This window comes from Colletotrichum lupini, chromosome 6 (assembly GCF_023278565.1).
Source record: "Colletotrichum lupini chromosome 6, complete sequence".
Taxonomy (NCBI): domain Eukaryota; kingdom Fungi; phylum Ascomycota; class Sordariomycetes; order Glomerellales; family Glomerellaceae; genus Colletotrichum; species Colletotrichum lupini.
The window spans coordinates 3,456,958-3,476,885 of record NC_064679.1 but is presented as its reverse complement, the minus strand read 5'-3'; the positions used below and the strand labels follow the sequence as shown (position 1 = coordinate 3,476,885).

At 46.3% G+C, this 19,928-nt stretch overlaps 3 protein-coding genes across 3 annotated transcripts; all 3 read right to left on the bottom strand.

Moving 5' to 3' along the window:
- Nucleotides 1–229: 229 nt before the first annotated feature.
- On the bottom strand, nt 230–3,921 carry CLUP02_12554 (SH3 domain-containing protein; the record flags this gene model as incomplete). The annotated part of the gene is made up of 2 exons (XM_049291518.1): nt 230–2,232; nt 2,295–3,921. The coding sequence occupies 2 exons, from the start codon at nt 3,919–3,921 to the stop codon at nt 230–232; spliced, it is 3,630 nt and encodes a 1,209-aa protein (XP_049148663.1).
- A 1,810-nt stretch (nt 3,922–5,731) lies between these two features.
- On the bottom strand, nt 5,732–11,260 carry CLUP02_12553 (AMP deaminase; the record flags this gene model as incomplete). The annotated part of the gene is made up of 8 exons (XM_049291517.1): nt 5,732–6,077; nt 6,137–7,257; nt 7,328–8,938; nt 9,776–10,345; nt 10,413–10,756; nt 10,812–10,828; nt 10,909–10,934; nt 11,000–11,260. 8 exons carry the CDS (start codon nt 11,258–11,260, stop codon nt 5,732–5,734), a joined length of 4,296 nt encoding a protein of 1,431 aa, XP_049148662.1.
- A 1,681-nt stretch (nt 11,261–12,941) lies between these two features.
- On the bottom strand, nt 12,942–14,819 carry CLUP02_12552 (protein phosphatase PP2A regulatory subunit B; the record flags this gene model as incomplete). The annotated part of the gene is made up of 6 exons (XM_049291516.1): nt 12,942–12,965; nt 13,042–13,637; nt 13,708–14,359; nt 14,432–14,529; nt 14,631–14,671; nt 14,776–14,819. 6 exons carry the CDS (start codon nt 14,817–14,819, stop codon nt 12,942–12,944), a joined length of 1,455 nt encoding a protein of 484 aa, XP_049148661.1.
- Nucleotides 14,820–19,928: the final 5,109 nt, after the last annotated feature.

Sequence of the window (19,928 nt, the reverse complement as noted above, 5' to 3'; positions counted from 1 at the left end):
ACAGCCTTTTTCTGTCTCATCCTTCAGCACTGCCTACATGCCTCCCATCTCCTGCTTGACTTTGCCATGCTCTTCAAAGACAAACTTACTAGAGCGACGGCTTGAATCATCACGAGCTTCACATTGATGCCGAAAGCAAGGTCAAAGAAGTAGTATTAAGTACATCTATGTACGTACACTGGTAAGACGGTGGTAAACACACATGGCACCTATGCTATGCAGCGTGTGTTTAGAAAGGGGGAAATGCGGCCAGTGGATTCGCTCGCTCCAATCCTGAAGACGAGTCCATCAAGAACGGAGATGGATATGCAATTAGAAACCGAAGGGGTTGTTGGGAGCTAGATATTCCAGTTAGCAAAATCCTGCAGGAACCCTGTAGATGAGAATGTGTATACTGACTTGCTTGTGAGAGATTGGCCCGCCGGCCTGTAGCCTGCGGCATCAACTTCTTTGCGTCGCCTGTAACTCCGAAGCGAACCGGCGGAGGAGGACCTGTCTTCTGAGGTTGCAAAGGCTGCACCGGTGCTTGAAGCCCGGCGCTGCCCATATTGTTGAATCCTCCCATGCCAGTTTGCTGCGGTTGGAAGCCAGGCATGCCGGTTCTTTGCGGCTCCATGGCAGGGGGCAAGAATGAGTTGATGCTTCCGGTGGGTTGCGCATTGAAACCCTGGAGCTGTCCGAACTGACCAGGAAAGCCGGTGGGTTGCGCCTGCATTGGGGAGAACTGGCTTTGCCTTTGAGGATCCGCGAAAGGGCTTTGAGAAGGCGCGCCTGTCATCATTGGCTGCTGCATCGACTGCATAAACTGTCCACCAGTCTGCTGCATGCCAGGGTTGAAGCCCATCACGCCCGGGACTGGTTGCTGCTGAGGCACGGGATAGGCATTCATCTGCTGCTGTGGCATTTGTGGTTGTTGCTGCTGCTGCTGTTGCATGGTATACTGCTGCTGCAAACGTGCTTGATTCAGGTCATTCATGCTCTGCCCTGGCGGTGCCACCTGACTCTGGAAAGTTTGGTGGGAAACGCCAGTCATTTGAGGCATCAGAGGCGGTGGCGCGAAGGCGCTCTGCTGAGCAGTCTGAGGTGCTGACAATGGTCTCGACGGCGGTGGCAGCATCAGCGAGCCAGTGGTCGCCATAGACGGAGGCGGGGCTGGCCTTTGCCGCTGTGTAGCTTGCTGGGATGTCGGCAAGCCTGTAGAACTCGGCCTGATGGTGTCAAAGAATGACGGCGTAGCTCCAGTGGGTTGAGGCGCCTGCACCGGTGCCGGTGGTTGAACAACGACCGGGCTTGGCGCCGGCGGCTGGGCTGTCCGTTGCGGCTCCAGAGGCTTCGACAGCAGTGACAATTCCTGCATGGAGCCAGTGAGAGCAGGCAATTGAGGGGGCGGTGTTTGTTGTTCCGGTGGTTGAGTTGAAGCCGGAGTAGGAGCTGCGGCAGGGCGAGGGGGCTCTTGGGGTTGCTTTGCGGGCTTCACATCCCATGCATCATCATCAAAACCACTAATCGTCTTGGCCGTCGCTGTTGAAGCAGAGGCAGGCGACTTGGAGTCGGTGTCTTCGCTCGGGCTGGACCCCTTTGCAGTGAATGCCTTGGGGTCCACGACATCACTCGTTTGCACTGCGGGTGCCGGTCTGCCTTTTCTGGTGTTGTTCCGGAGAGCCCCGCCAGGACCAGAGAAGAGACCTCCAGAAGCCCCGTCGCCTTCTCCATTTGCCTTGTCAGCGCCGTTCTTCACTCGGCCAAACTTCTGGTCCAGTGTACGCATAACTTTTAGTATATCTCCTTCGCGAAGACCCAGATTACGAAGCACCGAGGCGTCAACGTCTGGAAGTACACTTTCATCCATCGAGTCCTTGGCGAAGGCCTGTGCATATCGCTCGCACAAGCCTACGGCAACATCGCAAGTGAGGAAGAACTGGAACCAATCGTACTCGGGCTTCTGCGATTGTCCAACTGAGGCGCCGATTCCGGCAGGCGGCGAGTTTCTGGCTTGTGAGGCCCTGGCTTTCTTGACATTCGACAATGGCTTGTCTTCGTCCAGTGAAATGCCCGTAGCACGTTCGACGTATTCGAGGTCCTCCACTGACATTTTTGCCACAGGAACTGCAATCTTGACGCCATTCATCTTATGCAGATTAATCTTGCCGTCCTTGAGTCCGAGGAACTGTGCGTCGACGCTGAAAGACTTCGATCGGTCCGTCCACGTCCGCACTTTGGCGGGATCCGGCTCTGTAACAATAGTGTTAGTACAGAGTGTACACCAGAACCTAAGGCTGAGGGTCATTGCTTACTAGATTTGCCGGATCGGCCTTGACTGCCGCCTTCGCCACGTCCGTTTTCGCGTTTGCTCCGCTGCCCATAGTTATTACCATTTTCTCTTGCCATAAGACTGCTGCCTCGCTTTGGTAGAGGCATTCCTGGCCCTACCTGCTGTGAGCTGTCCCTCTGAGCCGCTTTGACAGCCTCCTTTGTCAACCTGATCTCTTCCAAGCGGTTCTGTTCGACGGTTGACTTCGCCGCGTTCAATCCGGTGTTGCTGGCGGGTGGGGCGATGGAGCCTGTGACCTCGATATAACTACTCGGGACGACGCCCTCCTTGCCGTTTTTAACACGCCGAACCTGCCACCATTCTTCGCTCTTGGTGTCGTCGATTATGATGACATCGTCACCAACGGCAACAGTGACCTCGTCGTCGCCTTGAGCCATAAAATCGTAAAGCACTTGACCTTTCTTCTGTGCCTTTCCTGAGCCGGCAAGAATAACCTCTCGGAGTCCCTCTGCTCTGACGGCACCGGCTAGTTCGCCTAGAGCGCCCACAATCTCTTCAGCTGTATCTTTGGCTCCAGCATGGAAATCTACGCTTTTGCTCGGCCTGACAAGTTCCAAGAACACGTGCTTACCCTCGCGAGAGTAATGGGTCATCTTCTCCGCTGTCCACTCTTGTGAGGGACCATCCTGGGCACGCTCCGGGGCAATCAATATGTTCCCAGTTGCTAGATTGATACCTAGAGTGGTGGGCATCTTTTTCCGCTTGCCCATCACGGATACCATCTCGTTGATATTGTACATGTGGAATCCACCAGGCGCACGATAAGGTGGTTCTTCGACTTCGGGTTCCTGGTCATACAGACGGGTGTCAATCGATCTTTGAGATTGGATACGTGCGGGTGCCGGTGCGACCTGTGAAATTGGACGGGCGGGCAGAGCCGGGCTTCTAACCGGCTCCTCATCCGATGGCTCTGATGCTGGGGACTGCGGTGACATTGGGGGAGTAGCAGCGCGCGGTGGAGGGACGGAACGACCCGCCATTACACCTGCCAGAGCCGCCGCGGGATTGTTATCGTTAGAGTTGGTTGGTGTGTAGGCAGACTCCGGCCTCTCCGAATAGCTTTCCGTGACAGCAGAAGCAGAACTTGTGCGTGACGGTAACGTTGGAGGCGGCGAAGGTTGAGCCGCAGTATCCTCTGCTTCGCCAACTTCAATGTAATTGGCAGGTACGAAGCCATAATCGTCATCTAGACCGACCAGAATCCAGTCAGGGTCCGATGTGTCGTAGACGTCGAGGACAGCATCTTCGGGGAAGGAAAGCTCCTCGTCTGTTTGCCTAGTATATTCAAACAGAGCGCGCGCCTTTGCGACAGGTTGTGCCTGAGATGAAGTTAGTATACACATCGCTACGCTGAATGAAGCCTCGGTGGGAGCGGCCTCAGGTGCGCCTACTTCTTCTACATAATTATTCGGAACGAGACCTTCGGGTTCTTCTTCGTCGTCGGCACTAGCCTTTTTCTTTGCTTTCCACCAATCATCCTCGGCGTTCTTCTCAAGCACGTAGAGAATATCCCCATCGTTGATGGCAAGCTCGCCTTCGGCTTGGGGAAGGTAGTCATAGACGGCCTTATAGACTCCTAAGAATCCCATGTTGGCGGGGCTTCGTGGGCTTCTGTGCGCCGGAATATTCGCGAGTAGGGTAAATGATCGCGCAGGCGTTTATGTGCGGGGAAATCCGCGTATCATGAGACGGAAGGATCGCAGTTCGAGTGGGTGGTTGAGGGTGTCGTACTTCTAGCTGAAGGGCAGTATGGGGAGAAGCCGCTGCTGGCTGCCGGCGTCCCCGCGGATGGGCAACGGTTCAAAACTCGCAATGATTGGGAGATCAGGCGTCGAAAGGCTCCTAAAGACACAATGGGCCGAGGTCAACTTCAGAGCCGCCAAACAGCTAGACAGCCAAACGTTCAAGAGGGCCGGGTCAGTGAAGATATATCGAGCATTGGGGAACGGATAGGCAATGCCGTACGATGACATCTGCCATAGACTACCTAGACAACGTCGCGGAGCAGAGGAGGATAGGCAAGTACAGAGAGCGTGGACGGGACTAAATACAGCGCGAAACAATTGCCATGAAAGATATTCTTAATAAACTCACAAGTCATCAGGCAACGGTTTAGTATGCACTCTGCAAGTATGTCGGGTATCGCGATCGCATCAGTTCGTGGGTTCGTGGGTACGGATGATGAATGAAGGCGAGTTGAGCTTGACTGGCAGTAACTGCGGCTGCAGGGATTTGGCAGCTCGTGCAGTACCACAGGAATTGATTGTTGATTTAATATGATAGGCAAGATGGTGGTTGAAGGAATAAGGTACCTTGACCGAGCAAAGGCGTATCGGTGGAAGGTAGAAGGTGGAATGGGAGATGGAGACGTGATTATCGTGGCGGGTGCTCAGGTAGTTGCGGTTATCCGTTAGACACTATTATTGCCATATGCGATGATGGTGGAGGTGTCGTGGCTGTGATACATGGGCACTAGGAACCGGAGGAGCTGGGCTTGGAACCGGTACGCTGAGTGAGACTGGCCCGGTGTGGAGCATGACAATGGTAACCTACCTAGGTACGCTCTGGGTGCTGAGCTGGACTGCGAGCAGCGCCATGGGGAGGGTGGAAGATGAAGATACCTTGAGGTACTTTGTACCTAATCAGGGTGGCAGGCAAAGTTGGGTGGGGGGCTCCGTTATCCGTCACTGCCGCCGTCATTGTTAGAAACCTGGCAGGTACCTGGCTGTTCACCCATACCGGAAGACTCGAAAATACGGGTAGATGCATATACACACATACACATGCGTCATCTGTCAGGTTGGCGCGCATGTTCCTCAGCATAGGTACTCTATCCATGTTGTTTCGCAGAAGAATGTCAATGGACCTTCCTCATTGCATGTTTCTTCATTGTGATACAATTCGACGCAATGATAACCTTTCCATGACAATATTTACATCCCGCAACGCCCTTCCTCAAATTGGAATGTGCCATGCCTGGTGTTGCGCCTCGAGGCACCCTAAGCTCAGTGAACCTCATCTCTGCGGCCCGAATGGCTCTCCCCCGTGCTTCGCTGCCCGATATGGAACACTGCCACAGAGAGCGGTTCATAATGTGGACATCTGTCCCATGGCCTTGTCGGAGACGGGTAGTTCTGGCTCATGAGGTTAAGATCACTGCGGGCCGAAGATCGAAACACTCCGCAACATGGCAGTTCACCTTGTTTGAACAAGCGATCAAATCACTCACTATCGCACACATGAATGGTTTCGTGAATATCCGCAGAAATGTCTTATATCCAGGTATCTTAATGCATTAGCCAATGCTTCCCCTTAACCTTGTCTCCGATCTGCAATCCGCCATGTCGGACTCAGATTGTTTTCCCCATCTCTTTCACCACGTCAGCGCAGCCAGTCACCTCACTGGCTGCTCCCTGTTCTACCCCGGCTGAAAACACCAGGAAACAATTTAGGATCTCGTCCCGAGGTGTGGCCGTCAGTTGACCACGACGCTTCTCCAGAAGGTGCGAGACTGGCAGGGGAGGCAACTACATCATCTTCAAGGACCGCTGCGCTGTTGGGTCCTCCCACCGCTGTCTGCGTGCCACCTCCGTTACCCGCGGCACTGTCAACACCCGCGCTGGCCGGCCCGCGTTGCACTGCTGGGTGGTGTCCACCGATGATGCTTTGGGCCACACTCTGCTGGTCAGCTGTGACGGCCGAGTCAGAGGTTTCATTGGCACCGTAGTTGATGTACTTGTGAAGCCTACTACCCGTTAGCATGCTCCTGGATCTTGGTCGGAGTTCCGCTACCGTGATGCTTACATGTCATGCTCCTCTCTCAGGGTCTGGTATCTGAATTCTTCCCTGCGATCAGGCACATTGGTTTTTACCATGGCGTTACCTGCCTTGCCCGGAAGCTTGAAGTTGGGTCCAAGCCACTGCTCCTTAATCGCACTTTCGAAGCCGCTCTGCTTGACTGAATTCTTTGCGAGTTCACACATGTCCACAGGGCTTAGCTTGTAGATCTGGGCTGCCACGGCGTACTCCTCCATGAGAGGCTCCTTTGTAAAAGCGAATTGAAGTGGATCGTCCGTCGACAACGAGACATTGAGACCCCGGCGGAAGTACTGGTAAAACGGGTTCCTCTCATAAGCAAGGAATAAAGCGTTGTTACTCAGCGGCGACATGGCGATGCCAATCTGTTCAAGGTAGAAAATGTACTGCAGAAGCGGAACCTTGCGTAGCAGGAGACCATGACTGATGCTGTGGCAACAAAGGAGAGCCACAGCCAGATGCTCGCTGTCACCAGCCTCACCACAGTGTGGTCGCAGCACGAACGTGTTGAAACCCCGACGTTGGCGCAGTGCGTTGAGCGATGACATGTTGGAGAACAGGTAATAAAGCCAGTAACTGTAGGGAGGGTTTTGCTTCGAGTCCCAAACCTTAGGCACGGGAAACTTCTTGAACAGGCGCCGCTCAATTTTGCTCTCGTCGTCGACACTGTCGAACCCAATCACCCTCTGCAGGAAGACATGCAGCTTTGGGTGGCTCGAGGGATCTCTTGAGACTTCGAACAGGGGCTCAAAGACATTTTTGACCACCTGTTCGAAAGTGTCCATGAGCCCGCTGGCCTTGTACACATCGTACAAACGAGGAATCTGAATGAGCCATCGTACGTTGTGGGAGAAAAGCTTGTTGTCAACAACCCAGGCCGCAAGCTTATCCCATTCGTCAAGGGACTTTCCGTAAATGGAGATGCGCCATTCAACCATCTGGTACTTGCTCGATTCAAGATCAGCAATGACCTCCTTGGTGATTTCTGCCAAATAGCGGCCATTGATGAAGTTGTCTGTCTTGAGGAAGATTGTACGAAGCCGGGATTCGCCAATTGGGTTGTACTTGAGATTGAACTTGTCAAATCTGTGGAACGAATCCGTGTGCGCCTTTCGATAGGTATTAGTCATTAGGTCCAGAACGTATCAAGAAAAAAAAGGCCCCAGGACAAAAACTTACATGCATATCTAGAGTGTCAATGGAAAGGTCGTATGCGGTGAGGTTGATACTCTGGAACACCTCCGCTAGAGTTAGGTGCCTGTCGTCGCGGAAAAGCACAACCTCGTCCGGGCACTTCTTCATCTTGCTCTTGATGAAACGCAGGAGATGTTTTTGGTTCATGCAAGCAGAGTGGTGAACGTGGGTGTCAACCTTGCGCACATTGTAAAAGTCTCTGTGGGGGACTTTTTTGCTGTCCGCAGTCTCCTGGTACTCGTTGAGGAGGGCGTAAAGATTGAATTTGCCTTCGAGATACTGGAGTCGACGGAATGCGAAACTCTTGCTTGGTCCGTCTGAGGAAATGCTCAGAATTTGATCCAGGTCCATGTAAAACTCTCGGATAGTAGGAACCCGAATAACCGGATTTCCTCTCGCCTCGGCCTCTGCGTCATCGAATACTTGATAGACACCACTATCGTCAAGCTTAAACGTCATCTTGTCGGCGGAGGGGACTGGGAGCAGGTCCTGCATATCGAAGTCTTCTCCAATGTCTTGGCCAGGCTTCCGCTTCTTCGATGTGGGCTTAGCTTCGGAATCCTGTGCCCGACGGCCTGTGTGGTCACTTGCCGCTGTGGCAGATGATGGCAAGACCATGCTGCCATTCAAGCTATTGGCGTTGCTAGTGGTATGCTCGACAGAAACCGCAGCTCTTGCGTGCTCGGCTCCCCAAGCTGGCTGGGGAGGAGGTGGGTATATCGACCAAGTAGGATCATCCCTAGGATTGTCATCAGGCCTTTGGAGAGAAAGTCCGATGTACCTCTCTCGTAGGTCCATGATGCTCTGGATATTCTTCGAGATAGCACTGAGCTCGGCCGTAATGTGCGGATCGGTATCTGAAAAGGCAGCAACACCAAGGGCAGCAGGCTGGTTCGTAATGCCAATACTTGGGCCAGGCTCGTGGCCCAGGCCCAGATTGCTGAACTCACTATTCAAAAGCCTGGGGTCGACTTCGTGAAGAGGCTGGTTCCGCGGAGGCGAGAAATGCTCTGCACTGGCAGCCTGCTGCTGCTGCTGCGTCGGTTCCGGCAGCATCATTTCTTCGTGTGCCGCAGCTTTGCCTCTCACTTGGCCCTGTCCTTTACCTAGGGGAGATGAGTCCATCGGATGGTCGAGATTCCGAGTGCCGGCAGAAACGTCACGATGCTCAGAGCCGACAATGACTGGGCTTCCGTGGGGTGTCGCATGGCCTTGAGACCACACACCACTACCCGTCTTCAGCTGACCGACCTGGCTACGTTGGTAAAACAATTTGGCGTCAGTCTGGCTCATCTGGCGGTCCGCAACAGGGTCGTAGAAGGCGGTCCTTGTGGGGAGGTCCCGAGGAAGCATGCCGTCTTGCAGACTCGCTCCATCGTGTTCCTGGCCATGGGGCGACAAAGGGTTTGCATCTGACGCGGGTGCATCACCGGGAGTTTGCCCCCCTGACCCCTCGGAGCTATTGTCGCCTCGAGAGTCCAGCGCACCCAATTCGCCGTCAGAGTCGGCGTCACCATCGTGGAGCGAGAACGTGGGGCCTCTTTTGGGGGAGGTTGAGGCGGACGTCGGGTCTTTTGGATTCAACAAGGCTTGTGTCTGATTACGGCAAATTGTCAGCACATTACGAAGCACGAAGCTATACGCTATAGGATGGGAGAAGAACTTGGCCTTTTATGAGGAATGAGGGGTAGCTTACCAGCGTGAATTGAAACTACCATATCCGTTTGGGGGAAGAGGCTTCAAAGAGTACATACCAGCCATATTGAGAAGCGTGTTGAACCCTACCGTGGAGTTCTGTAGAGCCCTTCCCCCAAGAAAAGAAAAAAAGAAAACAAAGATCCAGCAATTCCCCAGAGACAACGGCAGAATTATGATGCAGGAGCTATCGCAGTATCGGGTAATCGCATGCACTAGCACTCCAAAGTGGGATAAGAACCAGAGGACAATGGATACCTAAGCGGGTGGTGGAGGGGTAGCGGTTGGCTCCGACCTCCGACTCGTGACCGCGGCGGGGTCCTAAGCTGCCACTGACCGCGACCACGGTGATAGGCTATCATATACCTACCTAAGGTAGGGCACCTACCCGTTATGCCTATGTCTCTGGCCCCTCAGGTAAGATATTATGGAACCAGTCTTGTCTTTGACTTACGGGCATCTACCCTGCCTGTCTAGGTCGTTACCATTCAATAGTCTAGGTATAACCAAGTCATGAAGCTCGCCGGATGAGTCAAAGATTGTAGTCATAATGTCGGTGGGCCACTTTCGAGAGGTACAAACATCAACCATGCTGGTTCCCCAATCAGACGCCTGCTGTTGAACACAACCATAGGTATGGATGTCTGGAAGTCTCTTGGAAGGGTTTTCTATCTCTGAATCGGATGTGTAAGTCCGTCCAGTGACTGTCTAAACTTTCTAGCTCTATTTCGCACCCACATTCTTTTGCACCCTAGAGGTCTTAGCTCTGGAATCCAATGAGTATAGGCCTCCAGCTCCAAACACGATCATTGCCCCGACTAGAGTCCCCACAGCCAAGCGGTTCCCGAAAAGCCATATGCTCAAAAGTAGACTGACCAGCTTGCGAATGTTCAAGACAATGGTGACAGTCAATGCTGAGGACACGGCAGCGAGCAAGTTTACACCCCGGATACATGCGTACTGGGTAACGACGTTTGTCACCAAATAGGCAAGTTGGCTCGGAACTTGAAGTTTGAAGAGACCATCTCCAACGTCTCCTTTGAGGCCAAGGCCGGGAAGATGCGCCATGGGGAGTGATAGAGGCGGACTGTTTGCTAGTCTTCGAAATTGGCGGATCAGTGATGGCGCCAACGGCAAGAAGAGCGGTAGTGACAAAAGGTGTGAGTAGAAGAGATTCTCTCGCCAATGGGGGCCGTATTGTTTGTACGTCTCTTCTGTGTAGAGACCCATGATGGCGGAAAGGACCTGTGCCACGAACAGCACAACGAGGCCGGTCCCAAAAGCGGGCTTGCCACTCCCCTCGATTGCCTTTGAAGAGGTCTGGACAGCAATTAGAACGAGAGAGCCCGTCAGGATTTGGGCAACGCTTGCGTACCTTTGACTGCGAGTCCGACCACGCTGCGGTGATGACACCGAATGTCAGGAGAACGACAGCCACGATCTGTATGCGAGAGTACTTTTTCCCATAAAGAGACCCGGCAACCATGGTTGTAATACTTCCACCGGACCGAAGAATGATATGCACAGGAACGGAGATGTCATAGCTGAAGGCATGGTTGTTCAACACATTGATGCTGAAGAACAGCACAATATTGATGATCCAGCGGCGTAGAGGGACCTTGTTCTGCTGCAAGAAGAGCGGTGGTCTCGATCGATCGAATTGGGAAAAGTAGCCGGTGACAGCGACAAAGAGGAATTGGACAAACGTCAGGAGGGTTCCTGCACACGAACTTGTCAGGAGGGGCTATAGAGCGCGGGGTTCATGGTGACATACCACTTGCAGGTTCGACCCTGGAGGGAAAGGGCACGATTAGCAACTGCAAACATTCAGAAGTTTGACGGCAAAGCCGGAGTATGGGAGCAGTGCTTACTTGATGATAGCTTCCAAGGCATACACCTTTAAACAGTGAGGTCAGCATGTCTGTAGCTCTGATACGGTCGGTTGAGCATAGGTTCACCAACATTGGAGCAGCAGCCGCCAAAAATCAGGCCAAGCATAACACCAACGGTGATCCATTGGGAAAAGAGACCGGCGGCTATGCGACCGGCAGTCTGCAGGGACTTTTCGCTAGAAGCATGTCCATTCATGGCCGAACCTTTGGCGGCTTGATCGACCGTCTTATCGTCATCGTAACCCCGAGCAGGAGAATCCATCTTCTCCAAGGGAGGCGATGAGATGCCTTTCGGCTGTCCGCGTCGTCGAGTAGTCGCCGGAGAGGACATTGAGGCTGCTCGAAGCCTGCGTGCGAATAGTTGAAAGGATTGGACTAGACTTTTGGGGGGGGTTCAAAGTATAATTGCAAAGGTGCGGCGCGCAGCGTGCTGCGTGTCCGAGACACTGGGACGCCGGTACAGCTGGGACAGGAACCAGGTACGAGGTACGGAGTAACTTAGTAAGGTACCCTCCTTTACCTTAAGGTTTAGAGGACAGATCAGGGCGAGGGCGGCCAATGACAGTGGCGCAATTGGGATCTGAGCTGCCCGGGCTGTGTCGGGACTCCGCTCCGCCCCAAACTTCCATCAAAGACCACGTCTGTGTCTATCAGTCTCTCCAGTCGTTTTATGGTTCCATGAAGACTTTCACGATGGGGGTCGGGTGCTTGGGAAACCAGGCTACCTAGTTTACGGCACTTGTCCCTGACAGACCTTAGGAGCCTCTACTCGAATTCACTTTGGAGTTGATACATGCTCCCTTGCATTGGATCCAGCTGAAGCCCTCACCCAGGCTTTCCGCTCATGCTCTCAAAGTTGGAGGCTTCACTTACTACCTCAAGCGGTAAGGTAGTCTTGGGTTATGATCAAAGTTGTACAATGAAGTCAATGAGCCAGCGGTTGCAGGTTGGGGCGGCTACCTCAAGCAACATGCCCCGCTCCACTTGCTCTTGCCGTGCTACTTAATACGCTTGCTAACACACCTCCGTCACGACTATTTATCCGTACCTTTCGTTACCTGGGTCAGGTATCTAAAGATGGCCTCAGCGTGCCTGCGTGAGGATCCATACTTTGCTCGATTCCCTCGTCCTAGCTAGGTAGGCTTGGGACCTGACAGGATCTTCGAGATCCCTTGAGAACCAATCTAGGTACCTCAAGCCACCCAACCCACACAACTTCACCTACCTGCATAGATAAGTGCGAGTTCTTAGGTAGTAGGTAGTTGATACAGATCTATTTCGGGGAATAAAGTTAAGAAATCGAAATCTTGCGCAACGGGACAAACCACAGCCGTGGGACCAATCTTGAATGACAGCATCTGGGCATCAGGTCGCTGCATGATTGTCGAATCGCATGCAGGAAGCACCGTCCTCTCATGTTCAAATTGCAGCAGTAGCCTTTAGGGAACCCTCAGAAAGGTAGGTGAAATATCCGTTACCTTGGATAATTAGGTATAAGGGTATGTCAATAACCTCCGCAGTGCACACCTGCGACACTCGGATACTGCATCTCGTGTACTTGGGCTTACCATCATACGTCACCATATGCTCAAAACAGGCGAGAATCTCGTTGCCTCCAATTCTACTATAGAAATCAGAGAGGCATTGATAACCGTGACGACGTGACACGATGGTCGGGTCCATCTATTCCTAGTGCTTCTTCCATATCTTCCACGTGTTCCTTCACCACTGTCCTCTCCCCAAGCACTTTTCGATGGTCCCGAGTACCCAGCAAACTCTTTCCTACTGGTCGAGTTGGCCTCTTGATTCGAAAGTCTGGCAAAGACGGCGATTGTATCAAGAGGCCACAGCTGCGACGTAGACCCGAGACATCTTCTCCTGTCAACCAAATCCTCCAGGTTGTAGGAGGCGATAGCCTCGATCCACATCGTCCAACTGTGTCGCTGTGCTTCGTCCGAGCATGAGTGTCCTCACTCGTCATAGTGCTCAAGGGCTTCGGTTGTTATGCATCCTTATAGTGCAGAGAAGACAAATAGCTATGAAAGAAGTCAGCCCACTCAACCCCCAAATTCCAGGGATGGAAAGAGAATCGTCATGCGGCCAAGGACTTACGTTGTTCGTTGCCGCAATCGCGATGCTATCCTCAAATGGATGCCAGCTCATATGGAGGATCTTCTTGTTGAAGTCGATCTGGTCGGCATCGGTTTCCTTGCGCATCCTTTGGCCCTGGCCACCGGCTCCAGCAGCAGGACTGCCAGCACGGGAACCTCCCTTCTTGCCACCATTGGTTGCGGTTGGGCTCGTAGACGAATTGATGGGTGTCGGTACGCCAACCTTCTTAGCCTTGAAGGCAGACTTGTCGGCCTGCAGCACCACTTCGACTTCCTTGTCGGGGTCTGAAGGATAGATCATGAAATTGTTGTTGTAGCTGCCAGTCATGACATTCTTGGCATCCCCTGAGAAGACAACCTCAAACTTGTCAAAGATGCTGTCGTTCTCATACGTATCGCATAACCGAGGACGCAGGTGCTCGTGGATGGGAATCGTCTTGACGGGCTGTCGCTCCATGTTGATATCCCAAATCTTCACCGTTAGGTAATCGCGAGAGAGAATGTAACGACCATCATAGGAGAATCGAACGTCTGAGATGGAGGAAATGATTTCGGAGAAAAACGACCTCGAGGACGGATCTTCCTCTTGCTCAAAGACTACATCGATGACAAAATGTTAGTGTCGAGCAGATCGCAAAGAGTTCAGACGGAGAAGCGCAGTACGTACGCTTTGCGTGGCTATCACAGAGAGCACTCTGGCGCATGTCGGCAAGCTTGATGGTGCCCTTGGAGCTTGCGTACATGAACCAATTGCAGCTAAGAGGGTGAAACTCGGCAGCGGTGATAACCTCAGTCAGCTCCTCCATGTTTGCAGGCTTGATGTCGACAATGTTGAAGCTCTGATCCTGGATATTCAGGTTCCAGAGGTTGATGCGGAGGTCGTCCGAGCTGATAAATGTCTCGCCATCGCTGTTGACGGATATGCTGTTGATGTGATAGGCGTGGGCATTTGCATACGTTCGGCGAGGTACGGCGGCAACGACGGTGTCATGATGGGTCAGGCGGGGCATGATGAGGTCTTCAGAGTTCTTGAAGCGATGCGCAGGTGACTGCTTCGGAGCACCCCCACCGCCAGCGAGGTTTGCGGGAGTCAAGTCATCGGATAGATTGTTCTCGGCAACGACCTTAAGCGACTTTTCGAATACCTTCCATAGCTTGATCGTCTTGTCGTTTGTTGAGAGCAGATAGTGTGATGCATTCTGTCGACGACACCACTTGATCTTATTGATCTTTTCCTCAATTTCCAGCGACTTCAGGTAGTCAAACTCGGGTTCGTGGGACTGGAATTCGGTATGGAACTTGTACTCGCATGTTTTTTTCTGTTCAAGAATATTAGCATAAGGTCAAGAATGAAGAGTACGCCTTCCACTTGAATGCCAGGTTTCGCTCACCGTTTCGTTCCGTTCGAACAATACGACCCGGCCGCCTTTGTCTCCCGTCGCGAGATAGTTACCCGTGTGATCGAACTCGACCGTTGAGATGATATCAGCTGGGAGAAAGGGTTAGATCTACAGACGATAGAGTCGACAGAACCTGCCATAGTAGCGGCGGTAGTGGTCGCCAGACAAGGGATTGCGGGCTGCAGCTTACCTTCGGTGATGTCCTCCACATCGCCCTTGTCTCCAAAGCACCTATTGCGTAGCGTAAGCACTTATCCCAGCAAGGGCGAGGGCGGGGCAGTCGAGATGAGGATAATGGAAAGGAAGACATGGAGCCAAGGAGCAAGAGCACGTACTGGGTGAACTTCCACGTGGGGGAGTTCGTGTCGCTGTCCACCATGTTTGCAGACCAGTTCTGTACGGGCTAAGAAATGGACTTGTAGATGTTGATATGGACGAGCGGAAGAGGCGAGGTGGCGGGGTATGTCGAAGACGAATGAAGGGGCGAGCTTTAGTGGTGCGGAAAGAGAGAGAGAGAGAGAGGTTGTCTCTCGGCGCTGGGAGAATATGGACAGGGCTGAGATGGGCCACACGACAGTCGAGCTGGACGGCGCGAAGAGCGTGGGTTGGTGCTGAGGTGAGAGTAACTGCGATGATGTGCGCAGAAGAGGGACCTAAAAACACGCAGGCAAAGTGGAGGAGTGCGAGAGGCAATTGCGGACGAAGAGCAGGCGAGTGGTTTCTATGTCGTTGGGATGAGGCAGAGATAGATCGGGCGGGTCGTAGTTGACGAGGGGTTGAAAAGGGAGGCCCGTAGCTCGAAGGCTCTGCGGTAAGGAAGGGTAGGTGCGTGGTGTTTGGCGTATGCGGCAGCGGGAGTGGAAATGCTTCAGGGATTTGCACAAAGGCGTATTGCTTCGGATGCTGGGACGGTTGAATATTCTGATGACGGCGAAGACCAAAAGTCGGTTGGTCGAGGGCTTGCACGTTGTTCGTATGGAGGGGGGGTATCGCGGCGCAGATTGCGGGTAGGCGAGAGCAGGGTGCAGACTGCGCAAGGTTGAGGTTGGGGTGAGAAGGTAAGGTCAGGTAGGTAAGGTAGGTAGGTGGGAGTGGTGGAGTGATGGTGGACGGGATAGAAAGAGGTGACGCTAAGGTAAGGTAGAGAGAGAGGGATGTTGCGTGGGCTTGATTTGCTTCCAGGTCTTCCAGATTCGCTAAGGTACGGATAGGTATCCAATCCGTACTGTATTCCATACACCCCGGGCTGACTGATCGATGGCACTGGTAGCAGGATAAGGTAGGTGGGCGCCGTAAGGTACCGGTGCTGCCCTCCCGTCCACTGCGACCTACCCAGGTACCTACCTTAGGTAAGGTGCTACGGCAGACTGCAAGAGGCACTCCGCCAAAACCGTTCTTTCTAATAGACCTACGGCTACCATAAATTTAAGGCATTAATAGCGCAACTTTTTTATATATATAAATAAATATTATAATAAATCCTATATATTATTATAAAGAATTACTTATAACTATAAGTAATAATAGTTATATAAGGGTAATTACGCTACTTAGTAAAAGTAGGGTAGCTAAGGGGTATATCTTCCTTACTAATTTCTATTACTAATTAATTTCTTTTTCTTTTTAACTAACTTAATATTTTTTAAATAAGGTAAGTAATCTACTTATGCCCCTATAGTTACTTATTAATAATTATATTTTATTTTATTATACTTTATACTTTTTTCTATTTTACTTTTATTATTATTACTTAATTATATACGTAATTATAAGTATAATATTCGCGATTTACTAATTGGAAATATTAATTAAGTATAATTAGGCAATTTTATATATAATTATTAATATAATTTTTATTAATTAGTAATTATGCTTCTTTTTAGGCTAATATACGCGTAATTATAAGTATAATTATGCGTATATACCTATTTATAATTTAATTCTTTTTATTTACTTTTTTCTTTAGTATTAACTATTTACGTATATATACTAATAATTTCGTATAAGATACTCCTTTTTTTAATAATTGTATATATTATATAATACTTATAATAAGCGCTTAATATAGCGTTCTAGCCCGTATTAAAAGTATATAGCTCCTAATAGTCCCTATATATTAACTTACGTAGTACCTTAATAACCTTATATTTTATAAAATAATTTCTTACTTCTTTATTAATACGTATACCTCTATATAATAGCTTTTTTATTATATAGATTTTAATATTATTTATAGGCTTTTTATTTTCTTTTTTAAAGATTTTTTATTAAATTTATAACTTTAGTATTATATAAGTTAGTATATACTACCTTATACTATTTAATATTATTATATTAACCTATATAATCTAACCTTAGTATTAAATTAAGCTTAATTTTAAAATTATTAAAAATAGCCGTTATATACCTCTAGATATTATTATAACTCGTACTTAGGCTACTAATATTATCTAAATAATCGTATATAACGACGCTAAAACTAGTACTAAGTCGTACGCTTATTATAAGGCTAATAAAAGTATTTTATTAATTACGCTATTTTTATAAATAAGGGCTATTTTAATTATAATTATATATTTATTATATATAAGTATATACTTATTATACCTCCCGTTATTATTTATACATTACTTTATACTATTTTATATTTATTTATAGTTTATTAACGGTTCGTATTAGCTTATAATATACTTATTAAAGTTATTAAGCGTAGTTATAATTATAAGGGTCGTAATAAAGTCCGTATTAGCGCTCTATTTAAGTCTTTAAGTACTATCCCCGCTATATATTTTTATATAATAATAAAAGCCCTTAAATAAGTAGCTGAGTAAGCTAAAAATAATAAAGAGGGTATATATAATAATATATAAAATTATAAAGAGCGTTATTAACTTATATAAACTCTAAGTAAGGAGTAATTAATTTAATATTTTTATATAATATAATATAGGAGTTTATATAAGTATATATTAAGATATAATACGGTTAGGCTTAATACTTAGGTAATAAGGCCCCTACGGAGTTATAAGGTACTTATTAATTATAAACTAGAGTATACGTACTTAGTTTAGTTTATAAAAGGCTATAACTAACTATATAAAGGCTCCCCCTAAAGTTTAACGTTTTTAATAAAATTATAAAACTTTTATTTATTATATATTATTATTATATACTTTTTTATCTTTTTTAGTATTATAGATCCTTATAAGTATTTATATTTCTATATATACTTATAAGACCTTATAAATAAAAAGATACCCCTATATATTATTATAATTATGTATAAATATTTACCCCTTATTTAAAATTTATTTCTTAGTTTCTTATTTTATATATTACTACTTTTTTAAAATAATACGATTACGTATTAATTTTTTATTATATCGAACGATAATTATTATAAAGTTAGAGAGTAATTAGACTTATAATATAATTAGTATATATATTTTTATAGTTTTTAATATTAAAATTATAAAATAAACTTTCGAACGTTAACTTACGAAATAAGACTTATAATAAGAAGAGCGTACGGTCTTTTTTAAGGATTTATTAATTTATATCTAAGAATTATTTTTTTAATAATACTTAAATAATAAAAATATCCTTTTTTAACTTTAATTTAAAGGATTTATAATTACGGCTATAGGATTATTAATACTTTATTAATAAAATTAGCTTTAGTAATAATAAATACTAAAATAGCTCGTAATTATACGATAATAATTAAAAAAGTTCTTTTTTAATATACTAAAAGTTACTTATTATACTAAAGGGTACAGTAGAGAGTATTTTTATATATAAGTTTATTAATAAGCTTATATTATTAACTAAAATAAACTTTATTTTATATATTATAAAACCTTTTTATAATAAGTTTAAGATCGGTTAAGTAAAATAAGGTACTATTATAAAGGGTTTACGACTCCTAAACTAAATTATATTTAGTTTTTAAATATATATAATAAGCTTTTATTATTTAGATTTAAGATCTATATTAATATTAATACTTATTTATAGTTTATTATATAGTTCTATATAAGGGTTTTTACTTATACGTCCCGGAATATACTTATATAATATTTTATTATTATTTAATAATAGGGATTTATATTATTACGAGTTCGTTTAGACTAAGGGAAAGAAACCGTCTTTATATTTAGTATTTATTATTACTTTTTATAATACCGTTTAATAATAAAAAGTCTAATTATATTCCGTAATTATTAGATCTTTAATAAAAGTATTTATAACGTTAAAATTAAAAGTTAATAAAATCGTCTTTATTAAAATAAATTAGTATATTAATAAGTAAGTAATATATATCTTAGTATATATAAGTATACTTACGTTTATAAAAATATTTTTAACTACTTAAGTTCTGTTACAAAGGTAACTTTGTTTACCTTATTATTCGCCTTATTATCAATATTACGTAAGCAAACTATATACCATATTAATCTACGATTTCTGTAGATTATTATAGGTATTGATTAGGTAAGCAATACTGCTTATATAAGCTTACGTGAGCAATGGAAAGTACTGGAAAGTAACTGAATAATCTGGAATTTACTCGAGGCGGAATTACGTACTACAATTACGCATTCACTTACGTATACGCTTATTAATTATATCGTAATTAATAAGCAATGGAATATTCTAGTAGGAGGTTTTTATGCCTATATATAGGCGTGTATTTGCCTACCTAGACCTTTCGTTAAGCAAGCAACTTCTCATATAGTAATTCAACTATATTACTCTCTTTACTACAAAAACCTCTTTTATATACGCTTATTTCCCCTATATTCATATATTCTTGCTTCTATATGAATATTCACTTTTTATATTCTTTATAAGAATATCCCGCATTACCTCGTTAAAGCTATACGTGCTAGAAGTTCTAAGGGCTATTCTATATAAATATACTCTCTAACTAGATTATACTTCTATTTACGTATATATTACTAATTCGTTCCAATTTTATTAACTTTATATAAATTTAGAACTCTTATCGAATTTATTATTAAAAAGGTCGCCTTTATATTATTTTTAATTAGTTATAGTAACTATATTATTAACTTATATTACGAACTATATAAAACTTTATATAGTTAATTAACTAAAACTAAGTTTAATAACTATTAAACACTATTTAGAATAATAATAATCTAAACGTATATCTTTTTTAAGCTATTTTATAGATTTATATTTTAATTATTAAGGGCTCCCTAACTATATTAGTTAAAAATACGAAGTTTAGCGAGGCTAATTATCCTTATTTTAAAACGTATTAATATTTTCCTATTTATTTAAAGTAGTATATATATAATAAGCTCTAACTAAAAGTTATTTTACTTAGTAAACTATGGGGTAGTATTATATAAGTTAAATAGAGATTAGAAAACTTTAAAATTAATTTTAAAATATTAAATAACTTCGTAATTATAAGTAATACTAAGGATAAAAAAGAATTATAAATATAATTATAGTT